General features: G+C 39.0%; 1 protein-coding gene across 2 annotated transcripts in view; it reads left to right on the forward strand.

Annotated features, from left to right (window-relative positions):
- The window catches only part of PPP6R2 (protein phosphatase 6 regulatory subunit 2), a 150,322-nt gene that overhangs the window by 16,184 nt on the left and 121,975 nt on the right, over positions 1–12,163 (forward strand). For both annotated transcript variants that reach the window (XM_089676975.1, XM_089676976.1), the window contains exons 2-4: positions 7,642–7,749; positions 10,468–10,713; positions 11,458–11,644. In XM_089676975.1, the coding sequence (XP_089533101.1) occupies positions 10,487–10,713; positions 11,458–11,644 (414 nt within the window). In that variant the 5' untranslated portion in view covers positions 7,642–7,749; positions 10,468–10,486. The remainder of the gene's footprint in view (positions 1–7,641; positions 7,750–10,467; positions 10,714–11,457; positions 11,645–12,163) is intronic.

Genomic DNA, 12,163 nt, shown 5'->3' on the forward strand with positions numbered 1-12,163 from the left:
AAAAGAAAAAGCCATAAAATATATGTATGATATAAGTAGTGCATTTTTTTCAGTGATTGTTAGACATATTGATTTTTTTTTTTTCCTTCCTGTCTGAAGTTCTGCTTTAAATGTTTCATAAGCAGCCTTCAATTGTGTATTGTTGCTTATTCAACATTTAGTATTGCTATATATAAACTGCAGATGTAAAAGGGCTGCAGATAGACACTTCCAAAAAACTTTTCAGAATTGATTCATACTGATAGCAGAGGAACAAAGCAACAGACAGAAGTGACACTTGACTTAGTGTTATGTAAAGTAACTTAAAGTGTTACTAAACCCAGGACCCTGCATTCACTATATCTGGTCTGCCACAGTACACCAAACATTGAAATGCAATTACTTTAGTAAATATAAATTGCTAAATACCTTTTCTCATCAGCAGTTAGAGCAGTCTTGTGACTTCTATCAGTGTCCAGCAGAGCACTGGTTAAAGCTTGTAGGAGGAGTTTTCTTTCTGCTCTAGGAGGATGCAGAACCCCTGACTTCTGTCTGGACAGTGCTGATTGGTTCTGTGCTGATCACATGCACTCTCCCGAGAAAAACAAATACCTCTCTAGCAATACACACCAAACTGCGCATGTGCAGAGTGTCTCCACACGATATGGCTTGTCAGGAGATAAGAGGGGGACATTGGAAGAAGGGGAGGATCAGAGAAGTCAGAACAAACAGCATTTTTACACAATGCAGAGGATTACCTCATAGGTTCCATAGTGAGTATAACAAGCATGCTTTACTGCATATACAGACTGATTTTACTGTTGTGGGTTTAATAACCCTTTAATTGAGACAAGCACTTACTATAGAGGGATACGCTTTCATGTCTGAGGTTTACAACCACTTTTCAAGGCTACCACCTGGTCTTCTGTTCATATATTCTCTAAGTTTTACCGGGTGGATGTTCAGGCCTCCTCTGATGCTAGCCAGATGTGAGTTTAACCACTTGTGGACTGCCCCACGCAGATATACTGCTGCAGGGCAGCCACTCTGCACTGGGTCACATATCCATGATCTGCTCTTCCGGGTGGACATAACACAAACATGCCACCCCGGCTGTGCTGTCATTCAGTACAGCAGAAGCCAATTAGTGGGTCCCAACCAATGATTGATTGCCAGGACCTGCAGATCGGCTCAACAAGTCACAGAAGAGAACTCTGTGTTGGTAAACAACAGAGAGCTCTGTACACTGACAAGTGATTTTGCTGTTTTTATTCCCTGCAAAGCAGGAAATAAACATGATCGCTTAGTAAAAGCAGCACATAATACAAAAATTACAAATTGTTAGGCACACAACCCCTGGATCACCCCTAAATGTTACTCCTTCCCAGCCAGTGTCAGTAGCACAGTGACCGTGTATAGTATTAACACTGGTCACTGTATTAGTGTCACTATTGATGCCAGTTTCAGTTAGTGTACCCTCCTCCAGCCAGCGTCGGCTAGTGTCAAATTGCCCGCCACACTATCACATCGCCGCCATTACTAGTATAGAAAAAATAAATACAAATTTCATCATACAGAAAATTGATGTTGCGCTAATCACAATAATGCCACAGACATTCCAAGACAAATAGTGAGATGAGAAGACAATAGATAATACACCACAACATAATCAGTAAATTGAAGGAATATGGGAGTGAAGGGAAAAGTGAAATAATAAAAGTCCAAAATGAGGACCAAAAGGTGTAACTGACTGACCGTGGGCAAAACGCACAGAATAGATCAGGGAATAACTAAATCACAGTAATAGTGGGACATTAGAGTCTATGCATGTAAACGTCGATTGCGATACACACGTCACATATCGCCACGCACGCCAGGATGAGAGCAATAATTCTAGCACCAGAACTCCTCCGTAACACTAAACTTTAACTTTAAAAGCATCACCTATAGAAAATTTAGGGTACTGAAATTTGTCGCCATTTCACAAGCGCACACAAATTTAAGGTTTGGCATGTTGGATATCTATTTACTCGATGCAACCTTGTCTTTTATATTTAAAAAAAAAAAATAGGGTCATTTTATTGCTTTTTTTGTGCCCTAAAATGAACTTACTTGTATTTTTTCTGAAATTTTGCAGTAATATCATGTGACATAAAAAATTGGAACTACCACTTTTATTCTTTAGGGTCTCTGATTTCAGAAAATATATAATGTTTTGGGGTTTTATGTAATCTTCAGGCCTAAAATGATTTTTTTTAATCTTGTACAAAAAATGGCCCTGGCAGCGAAAGGGATAAAGGATAAGTCCAACATACCCCTTTCCCGAGGAGCAGCCAATCTGTGCTCATTACACTGCAAGGTCTCTCCCCTCCCTGCTATTCCTCAGATGTGGTGCTGGAGACTGGCGGGGGGGATGAGATAAACAGCGTTAACATGTTAAAAATGTTACACATTAAAGTCACCATAAAACCCCTTTTGTTTTTGAAACGGTCATAAAATCACCTCCTGATTTAAATTACGGTTTTGGTTAAAATTATTATTTTTTTTTCATCTGGACAAGTAGATTGTCATGAGGGACAAGTAGATTGGCGCACCGGTTTAGTCCCTGGACAAGTTATCTGTTCAAACTCCTGTAAGACTCAGTTATGCTGGACATTTTAAACTGCGTATACATTTACACACAAGTACAATTACTAGCATGTGAAATATAAAATTATATGATGAAAGCACAACTATAGCAAAAATATTGTATTGTGGCAGCTATAAGGAATCATGGTCTGTAATGATGGTACTCCTATGTGTTGTTGTTTTTTTTTTTTTTTTGTTTTTCCATGTGAATTGATTTTAATTTTTTATTTTTTTTTTTAATTTTTATTTCACATTTACATGTTTCTGGATGTTTTCTGCGTTGGATTGAGAGAGAATTGTTATGCGATGTGTTTTCCTGTACACAGCTTGTTTCCTTTTGATCTCACTGATGTCAGTCTGCACTTCCCCGCATACTCAGAGGAGTTTTTTAAATTTTTGTAAAGCAGCTACTTTAAGGAAACCTGTGTTCATTTAGGCCACAAGCAATCAGATTTTGTATTAGATCCTCAAACTATACAGTTATTGGTAAATTATTTTATTCTGAAAAAATATTCTCTCACCGGCATTACATATTGTCCCGTTTTTTCACATGTATGATAAGATTATTTGCAAATGCATTTTAGCAGACAGCCTGTGATAGGTCATTGGTCAGTAGAACATTTTTGTACCTTTTTTACATCCATTCTCACAAACCTTTGATACTTGCCATGATTTTCCATTCTTTAGAATCTGTGAACAGACGTGCACTTCAGACTTATAAAATGCTTAGCAGTAGTAAAGTTGGGGGGAGGGTGATAGATTATAGGGATGTGCTGAATGGGGAAAGTCCACCATTTAGTTTAAAGTGTTACTAAACCCACAACAGTAAAATCAGTCTGTATATACTGTAAAGCATGCTTGCTATACTCACTGTGGAACCTAAGGGGTTAATCCTCTGCACTGTGTAAAAAGAATGTTTGTTTGATCCTGTTGTCTCTGATCCTCCCCTTCTTCCAGTGTCTACTAAATATCTTCTTCTGATACAACAGAGCCTTGGGGCAGGCTGCACATGCTCAGTGTTCTGTGTATTGCTAGAGTTTTTGTTTTTATTTATTTTTTTTTACTTGGGAGAGTGCATGTGATCAGCACAGGGCCAATCAGCACTGTCCAGACAGAGGTCAGGGGTTCTGCATACTCCTACAGGAGAATGAAAACTCCTCCTACAAGCTTTAACCAGTGCTCTGCTGAACACCGATAGAAGTCACAAGACTGCTATATACTGCTGATGAGAAAAGGTATTTAGCAGTTTATATTTACTATAAAAATTGCATTTCCATGTTGTGTGCACTGTGGGAGACCAGATATAGTAAATGCAGAGTCCTGGGTTTATAACTTTTTTTTAACCTAAACCTTGCCAGATACTGATTGAAGTTGATTTGGTTCAACAGGAGCTGGCTGAGTTTGGTTCAGTGTGGGGCCGTCCCTGTTTTGAAGTCCATCGTTTGATCGACTTTCATTAAAGGAACATGCTGGCAAAACTGTTATCCACCTGCAGCTACAACCGCTGATCAGTGTATGCTGACAGTAGCAGGTTCCATTGTCAGAATCCGAATACAATATCCCCCCTAGGAAAGAGGGAGGTGGGGATTCTTTCCTCCACTTCACTTGTGTGAACTGAGAAATCTTTTGAGGTTTTTTTTTTTTTTTTTCTGTTCAGCCAGCAAGCTGTCTATGGCTAGCTTTTAATAAGACAAGGTATAGGAACAGTGGGTGGGGGATTTGTCATGGTAGGTAAGGGGACTAGAGGAACAAATGGGCAGAAACAAACTTGCTGGTAAAGGGCTCTGAAAGGGGGAAATAGATGACAATAAGTAGGAGAGGTTAGCACAAAGATGGACCAGATCCAAGTCAGATTTCAGTTGGCCAATCAAGAGTGGTTTAAATTTGTCTGTGAATGAAAATTCTATCCAGTAGAACTAAAGTTTATGGAACTTGGCATCCATGTCTTTTGAAGTAACTAATCAAATCCTCTAAAGGCCTGATATATTAAACAGGGCTCAGCTAATGTAGAACTGCCAGAGGGGAAAGGGTGCAGGAGCAGGCCTTGTTATCCATGTTTCTTACTACTGATTTCTTGTAGGGTTTCAGAGTAACTGTATCATGATGGAGGGAGAGCAATGACAAGATTTTATACATAACTATTTTTCTTTTTTTTAATGTTGAGCAACCCTTAAATATTATAATATATATCATTGAGATTTTGCTTGGAAATGGCAGCATCTCTTATTCATTTATTTAGGAAAACACATTTGTATATACACCTCATCATTGAAGATAAGCTTTGGCAGAATCATTGTAAAATACTGTCAGCATGACCCAGTTTTATATCAGCTTATGATTACACTAATCTTTCCCTTTTTAGGCAGTGTAGAAATTTTTTTTTTTTAACCTAATTAATGTCTTTAAATGTATAAAGCAACTTGTCAGTGGCTGTGTGTCACTAATAAGTAACTCTCAATACCATGCCTGCACTATGGCATTCAGAATACTAAAAATAACATTACAGGGACACCTTCCATTCCATACCCTGCAGTATTTTTATTCACTGCCGCATGATGTGTAATATTTTCCCATCTCTACTTGATACATGATAGTGTCATATGATGTAGATTGAGTAAAGCAAAGATTTGGTTAGATCAAAAAATAAATTTGCCTTTCTGTATCATACATACCTGTACTTTGAAATTGGTTGTGCTGCAAATATACCGGTGTTCTATCTCTTTATCACACAGTTGTTTACTTTAACCGTATTTGTTTTACATATTGTGCCCATTTGCAGTGCAGGTTTAATTTACATTTAACAGTAGTGTTTTTAAAGTGGTTTTAATATTTTGTCATTAAAATAATAAACCTGTCATACTTACTTGCTCTGCACAATGGTATTCTCCAGAGTGGCCCCATCCTCCTTTTTCCTGAGTGCCCCCATAGCTGCTTGCTATGGGGGCACTCATAACAAGCTTGCTCCCAAACCAGGCTATGTGCATCTATAGTTGCACACAGTGTGGCTTGGCTCCGCCTCCCCCTCAAAGGATTTGTTTGACAGCAGCAGGGGCCAATTGCCATCAGCAGGGCCAGTTAACTATACTGTTCTCATAAAATTACGGAACATTAAAGCTGAACTCTGCTTTTGAAATACGATGCCTGTGCATTCTTCTGTCTTGGTGTGCTTTGTGTATTTATTTCTTCCAGTTCTGTGCAGCAATCAAGTGTGGAATTTTGTCTTTGTACAAAAGGGTCAGATAATTAATGTTTTTGGCCAGCTACTGTTGTAGGTTTGTAGTGGATTTAGTTTGTGCTTCCTGAGTGACCCATGCCTAATAAGTAATAATGTTACAGTATTTTAATTACTTCATACATGGCTGTGTAGGAGTATGCTACCATTTTAAATACATATGTATTTCATACGAAGTATGTCTAGAAAGTAATGAGAATGAAGTTCCTACGCTGGAAAAGGGCTCTGTGAAGGGAGAAGCTGGCCAGGGTCACTTGGGGTGCAGTGCCAACTATATGTTAGAACAATGATCATTTTCATTCCTGTCAGAGTCGAGACATTCTTTTTTGTGATTCCCTGTTCAAATGCCTTGGATTAAGAAAAATGCAAACTGGTTTGGAACAGCAGTACGTGATAAGATTTTGTGTGAAATTGCATTAGAAACTTTGGAAATGGTGAGGAAAGCTTATGGATGAGCTGAGCTATCATCTGCACAAGTGTACTGATGGCAGAAAGGATGAGAAGGTGTTGAAGGCTAACATTGCCCCTCTTCATCAAAAATGGAACTGAATGTGGATGCAGTGAGGTCTGTTCTCAACCGTGACCGAAGGCTCCCTATCAGAAGATGAAGAATGGTTTGAAAGGACACCATTTTGGTAGTGTGGATAACATCCAAAGAGACGCTACGCAGACTCTGAACGACATTTCATTTGAAGACTTCCAGGGATGCATTGAAAAATGGAAAAATCACTGGGAGTGTTGTGTACACTCACAAGGTGCATACTTTGAAGGGGACAATATTCAATTGTAAACATTTTTTCAGTAAAAGAATTAAAATATCATTCTCATTACTTTCTGGACACACGCTGTATTCGAACATTAAAGCGGAATTTCACCCAAAAGGGGAGGTTCCTCCTCCAACTTTCAGCATATTAAATATTTTGGGGGGAGAAAACAGATACCTACTTTTTATACCCTCTTCCACTTTGGGAAATTCAACCCCCCCCCCCCCTGCCACTGATCCGCAGCCTCTTGGGACATGTCACCAGAATGACCTGTGCATAACAGTTACATTATAACTGAAAGCAAAAGTGTTTACTTACTCAGCACTAGCAGAATTTATATGTGGAATGGCAGCAACGTCCCAAAAATATCCAGTATCCTTTTCCTATTAAATATGGGACTGAGACTTCATTCCCATTGAGCTGAGCGTTTTTCAAGTGTGTGTGTGTGTGTGTGTGTGTGTGTGTGTTGTGTTGGTTTTTTTTTTTTTTCAAGCATCTTTGAGAGGTTTTTTTTTTTTTTTTTTTTTTTTTTAGCAGATTTACAAATGTTATAGGTGTTTTTTCAGGCGTTTTTTCATTGAGGCATTTTTGCTGTGGCCAACAGAAACCGCTTCTGCTTGAACTGAAACCGCCTGAAGAACCACTTGAAATAAACGTTCATTCCCACCGTTCAGGCATTTTCCAATCAATTTATGGGGACAAAATGCTCAGATCTGCCTGAAAAGTAGTGCAAGTACTGTTTTGAGCGGCAGGCGTTTTGCTACAGGCAACAAAACGTTCAAGTGTGAAGAACAGGGGCTATTGGAAGTAATGGGATTTTACTTGTTGAGCGTTTTTGAGCTTCTAGCTGAAAAACGCTCAAGTGTGAATGGGGTCTTAATGGTACTATTTGTTATACTTCTAAAATTACACAAGGTTAGATGTGGTTGTGTTTCTTTGTTTTGATCTGATGTGCGGTATGCGTCCTACATTATTCCTCAGCCACAGTTTGTTTGTGTTCTGCAAATTCAGAAACATTTCCTGTTTGTATACTTGCAGGAACACTGTTGCAGACGCCGTCCCTTGTGTTTTTCACCTTTCAGCCCAAATGTATGTGAGTGGTCATCTTCGATATCTACTCTGAGACTTACTGTGTTTCTTTACAAGGTAAGACCTATATTAATTTACTTTGTTACATTGTTACAAATCTGCACTATAGTGATCAGTGTGTGTATGGCACAATCAAGTAAAAAAAATAGAACACTTGACCTTTTAATTATTTACTTGCTTTTGTATGAGATCAACATTTTTAAAGCTCAACTCCAGGGACACTTTTTTTTTTTTTTTTTTACAACACTCACATAAACACAATTCCTTTTTTTCAATACTTTAGGAGCTCTCTAAGCTAAGCGAAAGTTTCTGTTATGTACAGTAGGGGAGCACACTTTCAGCTCTTTGTGGCATTGGAATGGTGGTTTTGATCGACCCTCCTCCTGTGCCCCCTTTCCCCTCACACCACTGTGCCATTCACAAAGCACAGCACAGTAGTTATCGCTGTGTTTTTCAAATGGCACAGCAGAGTGAGGGGAATGGAGGAACAACACCAGAACTTGTGTCGGTTATAGTTGGAAGTGCGACTCCACACTGTGCATCATAGACTAGCTCGCTCGGCAAAGTAGAGTAGTAAATGTGGTAATGTGAATATTGAAGTTTAAACAAATAAAAAATAATAGGGCTTTGCCCAGAGTTGGGCTTTCAATGTTATGACTTTATTTTATTGCTATTTTTAAATACCAGAATAACTTAACAATGTGTTACCTGCATAAATCCTCAAACAAAAAAATGTGAATTCTCTTAAGGCATCATCGCCTGGATCAGCTGAATTTACCATATGCTTGTCATTTTATTCCACACCGCCTACCCCAGCTTTCAGCTGGAAATAGCTGCGTTTCAGTGAGCTTTCTGTTGCATAGAGCAGGAAAAGAAGGAATCTTCTCTCTTTAGGATCTCAACAATGAAATCAGTACTGAAAAACAATAAGAGAAAGGGAAGCACAGACCGTTGGCAAATCCTTTATTAAAGCAAAGATTAAACAGAATGTATTGCACTCACATTTGTGTGACATCACACAGGCACTTCAGTAATGTCCAGTAACATTATGTGAGTGCAATATATTTTGTTTAATCTTTGCTTTATTTAATAAAGGATTTATATGTGCTAGGGTCTGCGCTTCCTTTTCTCTTATTGTTTTTCAGTTTTTCCTCATCCCAAGGAATATTGAAAGCAATGAAGACCGTAAGCCTGGTTATTTCTGCTGATTTATTTTTAACTCTCTACCTACACACATTGTGACAGTTTGGACACACATGGCGAGATATTGTGGGACTTTGTCTTAGTGCAATGCTATTTGATTTTCAACAAGAGATCAATACTGCATGAAGTTTTGTGTGGTAAAATAACTCGTGCGTTATTCTCTCAGAAGTGGGCTTACCTCACTAAAAAAAAATGCAATTTTTTTTGTATTTATTTATTTTTGTTTGCTGTATTTAATGCATACATTTGTCTTGTCTTTATTTGACTCTTTATTTTGTCACATACCAGACCTCTGGCTGCAGGGTAAAGTGAAACATGTCGCAGCAGTATAACTATGCTAAATGTGACAGTTCCTGCTGAGGCCTACTAGTTGTTTGGTAGTCAGTTGTCACCTGAGTCTTAACTATGACTCAGCTCTGCCCATTCAGCTGTCAGCCTGTCAAATTTTGTTCCAGGCCCTTAAAGTGGATTTCCAGCTGAAAAAAAAAATAAAATTCAGCAGCTACAAAAACTGTAGCTGTTGACTTTTGAAAGACAGCCACTTACTTGTCCCTCAGTCCAGCTGTGTCCTCACCACCGCTGGTTTCACTGACCGTCTTCTCTCCCTGGCGCCGGCATCTTCAGTGTAGAGAAGCACTGCGCTTTGTGAATGGCCCCGTAGTCTTCTGGGACCTGTCGTGTCCCAGAAGACTACGGGGAGAGAGGACAACTTCCGCTTCTGATTGCAGTAGAAGTGTGAGCAAGTACCTGTCAAATTCAGGTACCTGCTCCCCAAAGATGCCAATCCCTAATGGGGAGCAGGGGACAAAGCATTAAAGTGGAACATCCCCTTTTGGGTGGAGTTACGCTTTAAGGTCTGGTATAGATTTTATGGGTGGACCCTTATCTAAGTAGTCAACTTGGCTGACCAGTAAAGGGGGGAAGGCAAGCATTGCAGCCTTGCATCCAGGGGACAAGGGCCTCTTCCCCTCAACCCTGGTCCAGGGGTTGTGGAGAGGTGCTGCCCCACCCCTTGCTCCCTCATTACAGGATTTGACTGACAGCACTGCCTCAGCAAAGCCTGTGAGAATGGGGAGAGCTGCTACAGATGGGCACAGAGCTGGATCAAGTGAGGACTCGGTTAAGTATAAGGGGAGTAATTTGGCCATATTGTTACTTCATTTACTGTTACTATCAATTTTTACCTTAATGCAAGGAATGCATTAAAGTAAACAATGTTTAGGATTTTGAACCAATTTAATATAGTTTGGAAATACAACAGTGTTTCTCCTTCATGTCCTCTGACTGTAAAGTGCATCAAAAAATCATTGACTAACACTGCTGCTTGAAATAATGAATTAAAATTTTTCAAATTATATTTGCCTGGAGTGCAACTTTAATAAACAGCCAGTGGTGCCTTTATGATTAGTTTGTTTTTAATAATCTTTGAAATGAGAATTATCCTGAGAATCCTTAATGTTCCTACGATATAATATCACATCCTGAATCTTCTAGCTAGGGTTGATGCTGTACTAGCTTTCTTGCAACCAGTCTGATTTGTCTAATTATTTTTTTTCAACACTCTGCTAAAAGTCAGGAGCATTTCGCCAAAATGTTCTGGAAGTTTGACCTGAACACAACGTCACATGTGGACAAGCTCCTGGAAAAGGAGGATGTGACTTTGCTGGAGTTGATGGATGAGGATGACTTGCTCCAGGAGTGCAAGGCTCAGAACCAGCGGCTGCTGGACTTCCTTTGTCAGGCTCAGTGCATGGAGCAGCTTGTACAGCTCATCACACAAAAACCTCCTGAAGATATGGAGGAGAAAGTCCGCTTCAAGTGAGTAAGCCCTTATATAAAAGGGTTCATTCCTTTTGGAATTCACTAGTATAAGAAACTTATTGCCAGGTATCAAAAGAATAACAATTCTATTTTAAGGAGGATTTTGACCATGTATAGTGAATGGTAGAATAGCTCACACTTTAAGAAACAAACTAAAACATTACTTTGGTAATAAAAAAAAAATATCATTTTTGTAATATTCCAAGCCCTAAAGAATTCGATCATCTTAAGTAATGACATTGTTTGCCGAATAAACAGACCCGTAGCAGAAATTTTAAAATTGTTGTGGTCCATAGGGTATGCACAGGTGTGAGAACTGAAGTGGTTGAGTAATGTCATGAGATGCACTTAAAAAAGCCTCAGTTAGAGAAAGTACAAATTTGACCTTTTTGTTTTTTTTCTGTTAAGTGTAATGTTGTATTCTAGTTGTTGTGGAGTTTTCTCCCCAAAGAACTTTTGATGTTCTATTGAAACAGAAAAAAGAGAAGCTTTAAAATCATTCAATTTCCATTTTTAAGAAGTGCTGTCTGGGAGATCAACTAATCTGCTTCTTAGCCGCTATCTCAGTTTTAGAAACTAAAAGACTTATGTTAATTGGCTTATATTTAACTGTCTGAACAGTTCTAACATTATAAACTCTAGGAGAATGTTTGTTTAGATCAGAATTCTTCTATAAAGTAATTAATAATTGTGTGCTGATCTTTTCCAATGTAACTTTAAAAATATCTGATTTTCCGGCAGATATCCTAACATAGCCTGTGAGCTACTTACGTGTGATGTGCCACAAATTAATGATAAATTAGGTGAAGATGAGCACCTACTCAACATCCTCTATGACTTTCTACGACAAGAACCCCCTCTTAACCCGCTGCTGGCCAGCTTCTTTAGCAAGACCATTGGAAACTTGATAGCCAGGAAAACAGAGCAAGTGAGAGGATTTTCTAATGATGCTGAGGCATTTGATTGCGGTTCTTTACAATGCATGTTAAAAGCATCTACATATGTATTATTCAAACTTTTATGCCTTCAAAAATATTTAAACATTACTAAAATGAAAGCAAAATTGGGTTTATTTCTTAAAAGAGAAATGTAGCCAAAGATGTTTTTTTTTTGTTTGTTTTTTTTTGGCCATACCTCTCTTGTGGGCCACATCAGTATACTTACTTTCATTCTCCTGTGACACAAAGTCAGCTGACAGATCAGAGCATCACCAGGCTTTGGTGTTGGGATGCACCCCACTGCCTGACTAACAGCTGTCTCTGCCTTTTACCGCTCGGCTGAGAACCGAAGCGAGCTGTATCTACCCCCTCCCCAGCTCGGCGCTCCATTGAGCACTGGAGGAGCAGAAGGTATCAGGGGGTCATTTGAATACTCATTGTCAGTGTGCGACAGCTGCATCTTGACAGTAATGCTGCAGCATAGGGGAAAGGATGAAGGTTTGCTCAAA

The sequence above is a fragment of the Staurois parvus genome, unplaced genomic scaffold (assembly GCF_062004578.1).
Source record: "Staurois parvus isolate SC_StPar_1 unplaced genomic scaffold, SC_StPar_1.0 ptg000175l, whole genome shotgun sequence".
Taxonomy (NCBI): Eukaryota; Metazoa; Chordata; class Amphibia; order Anura; family Ranidae; genus Staurois; species Staurois parvus.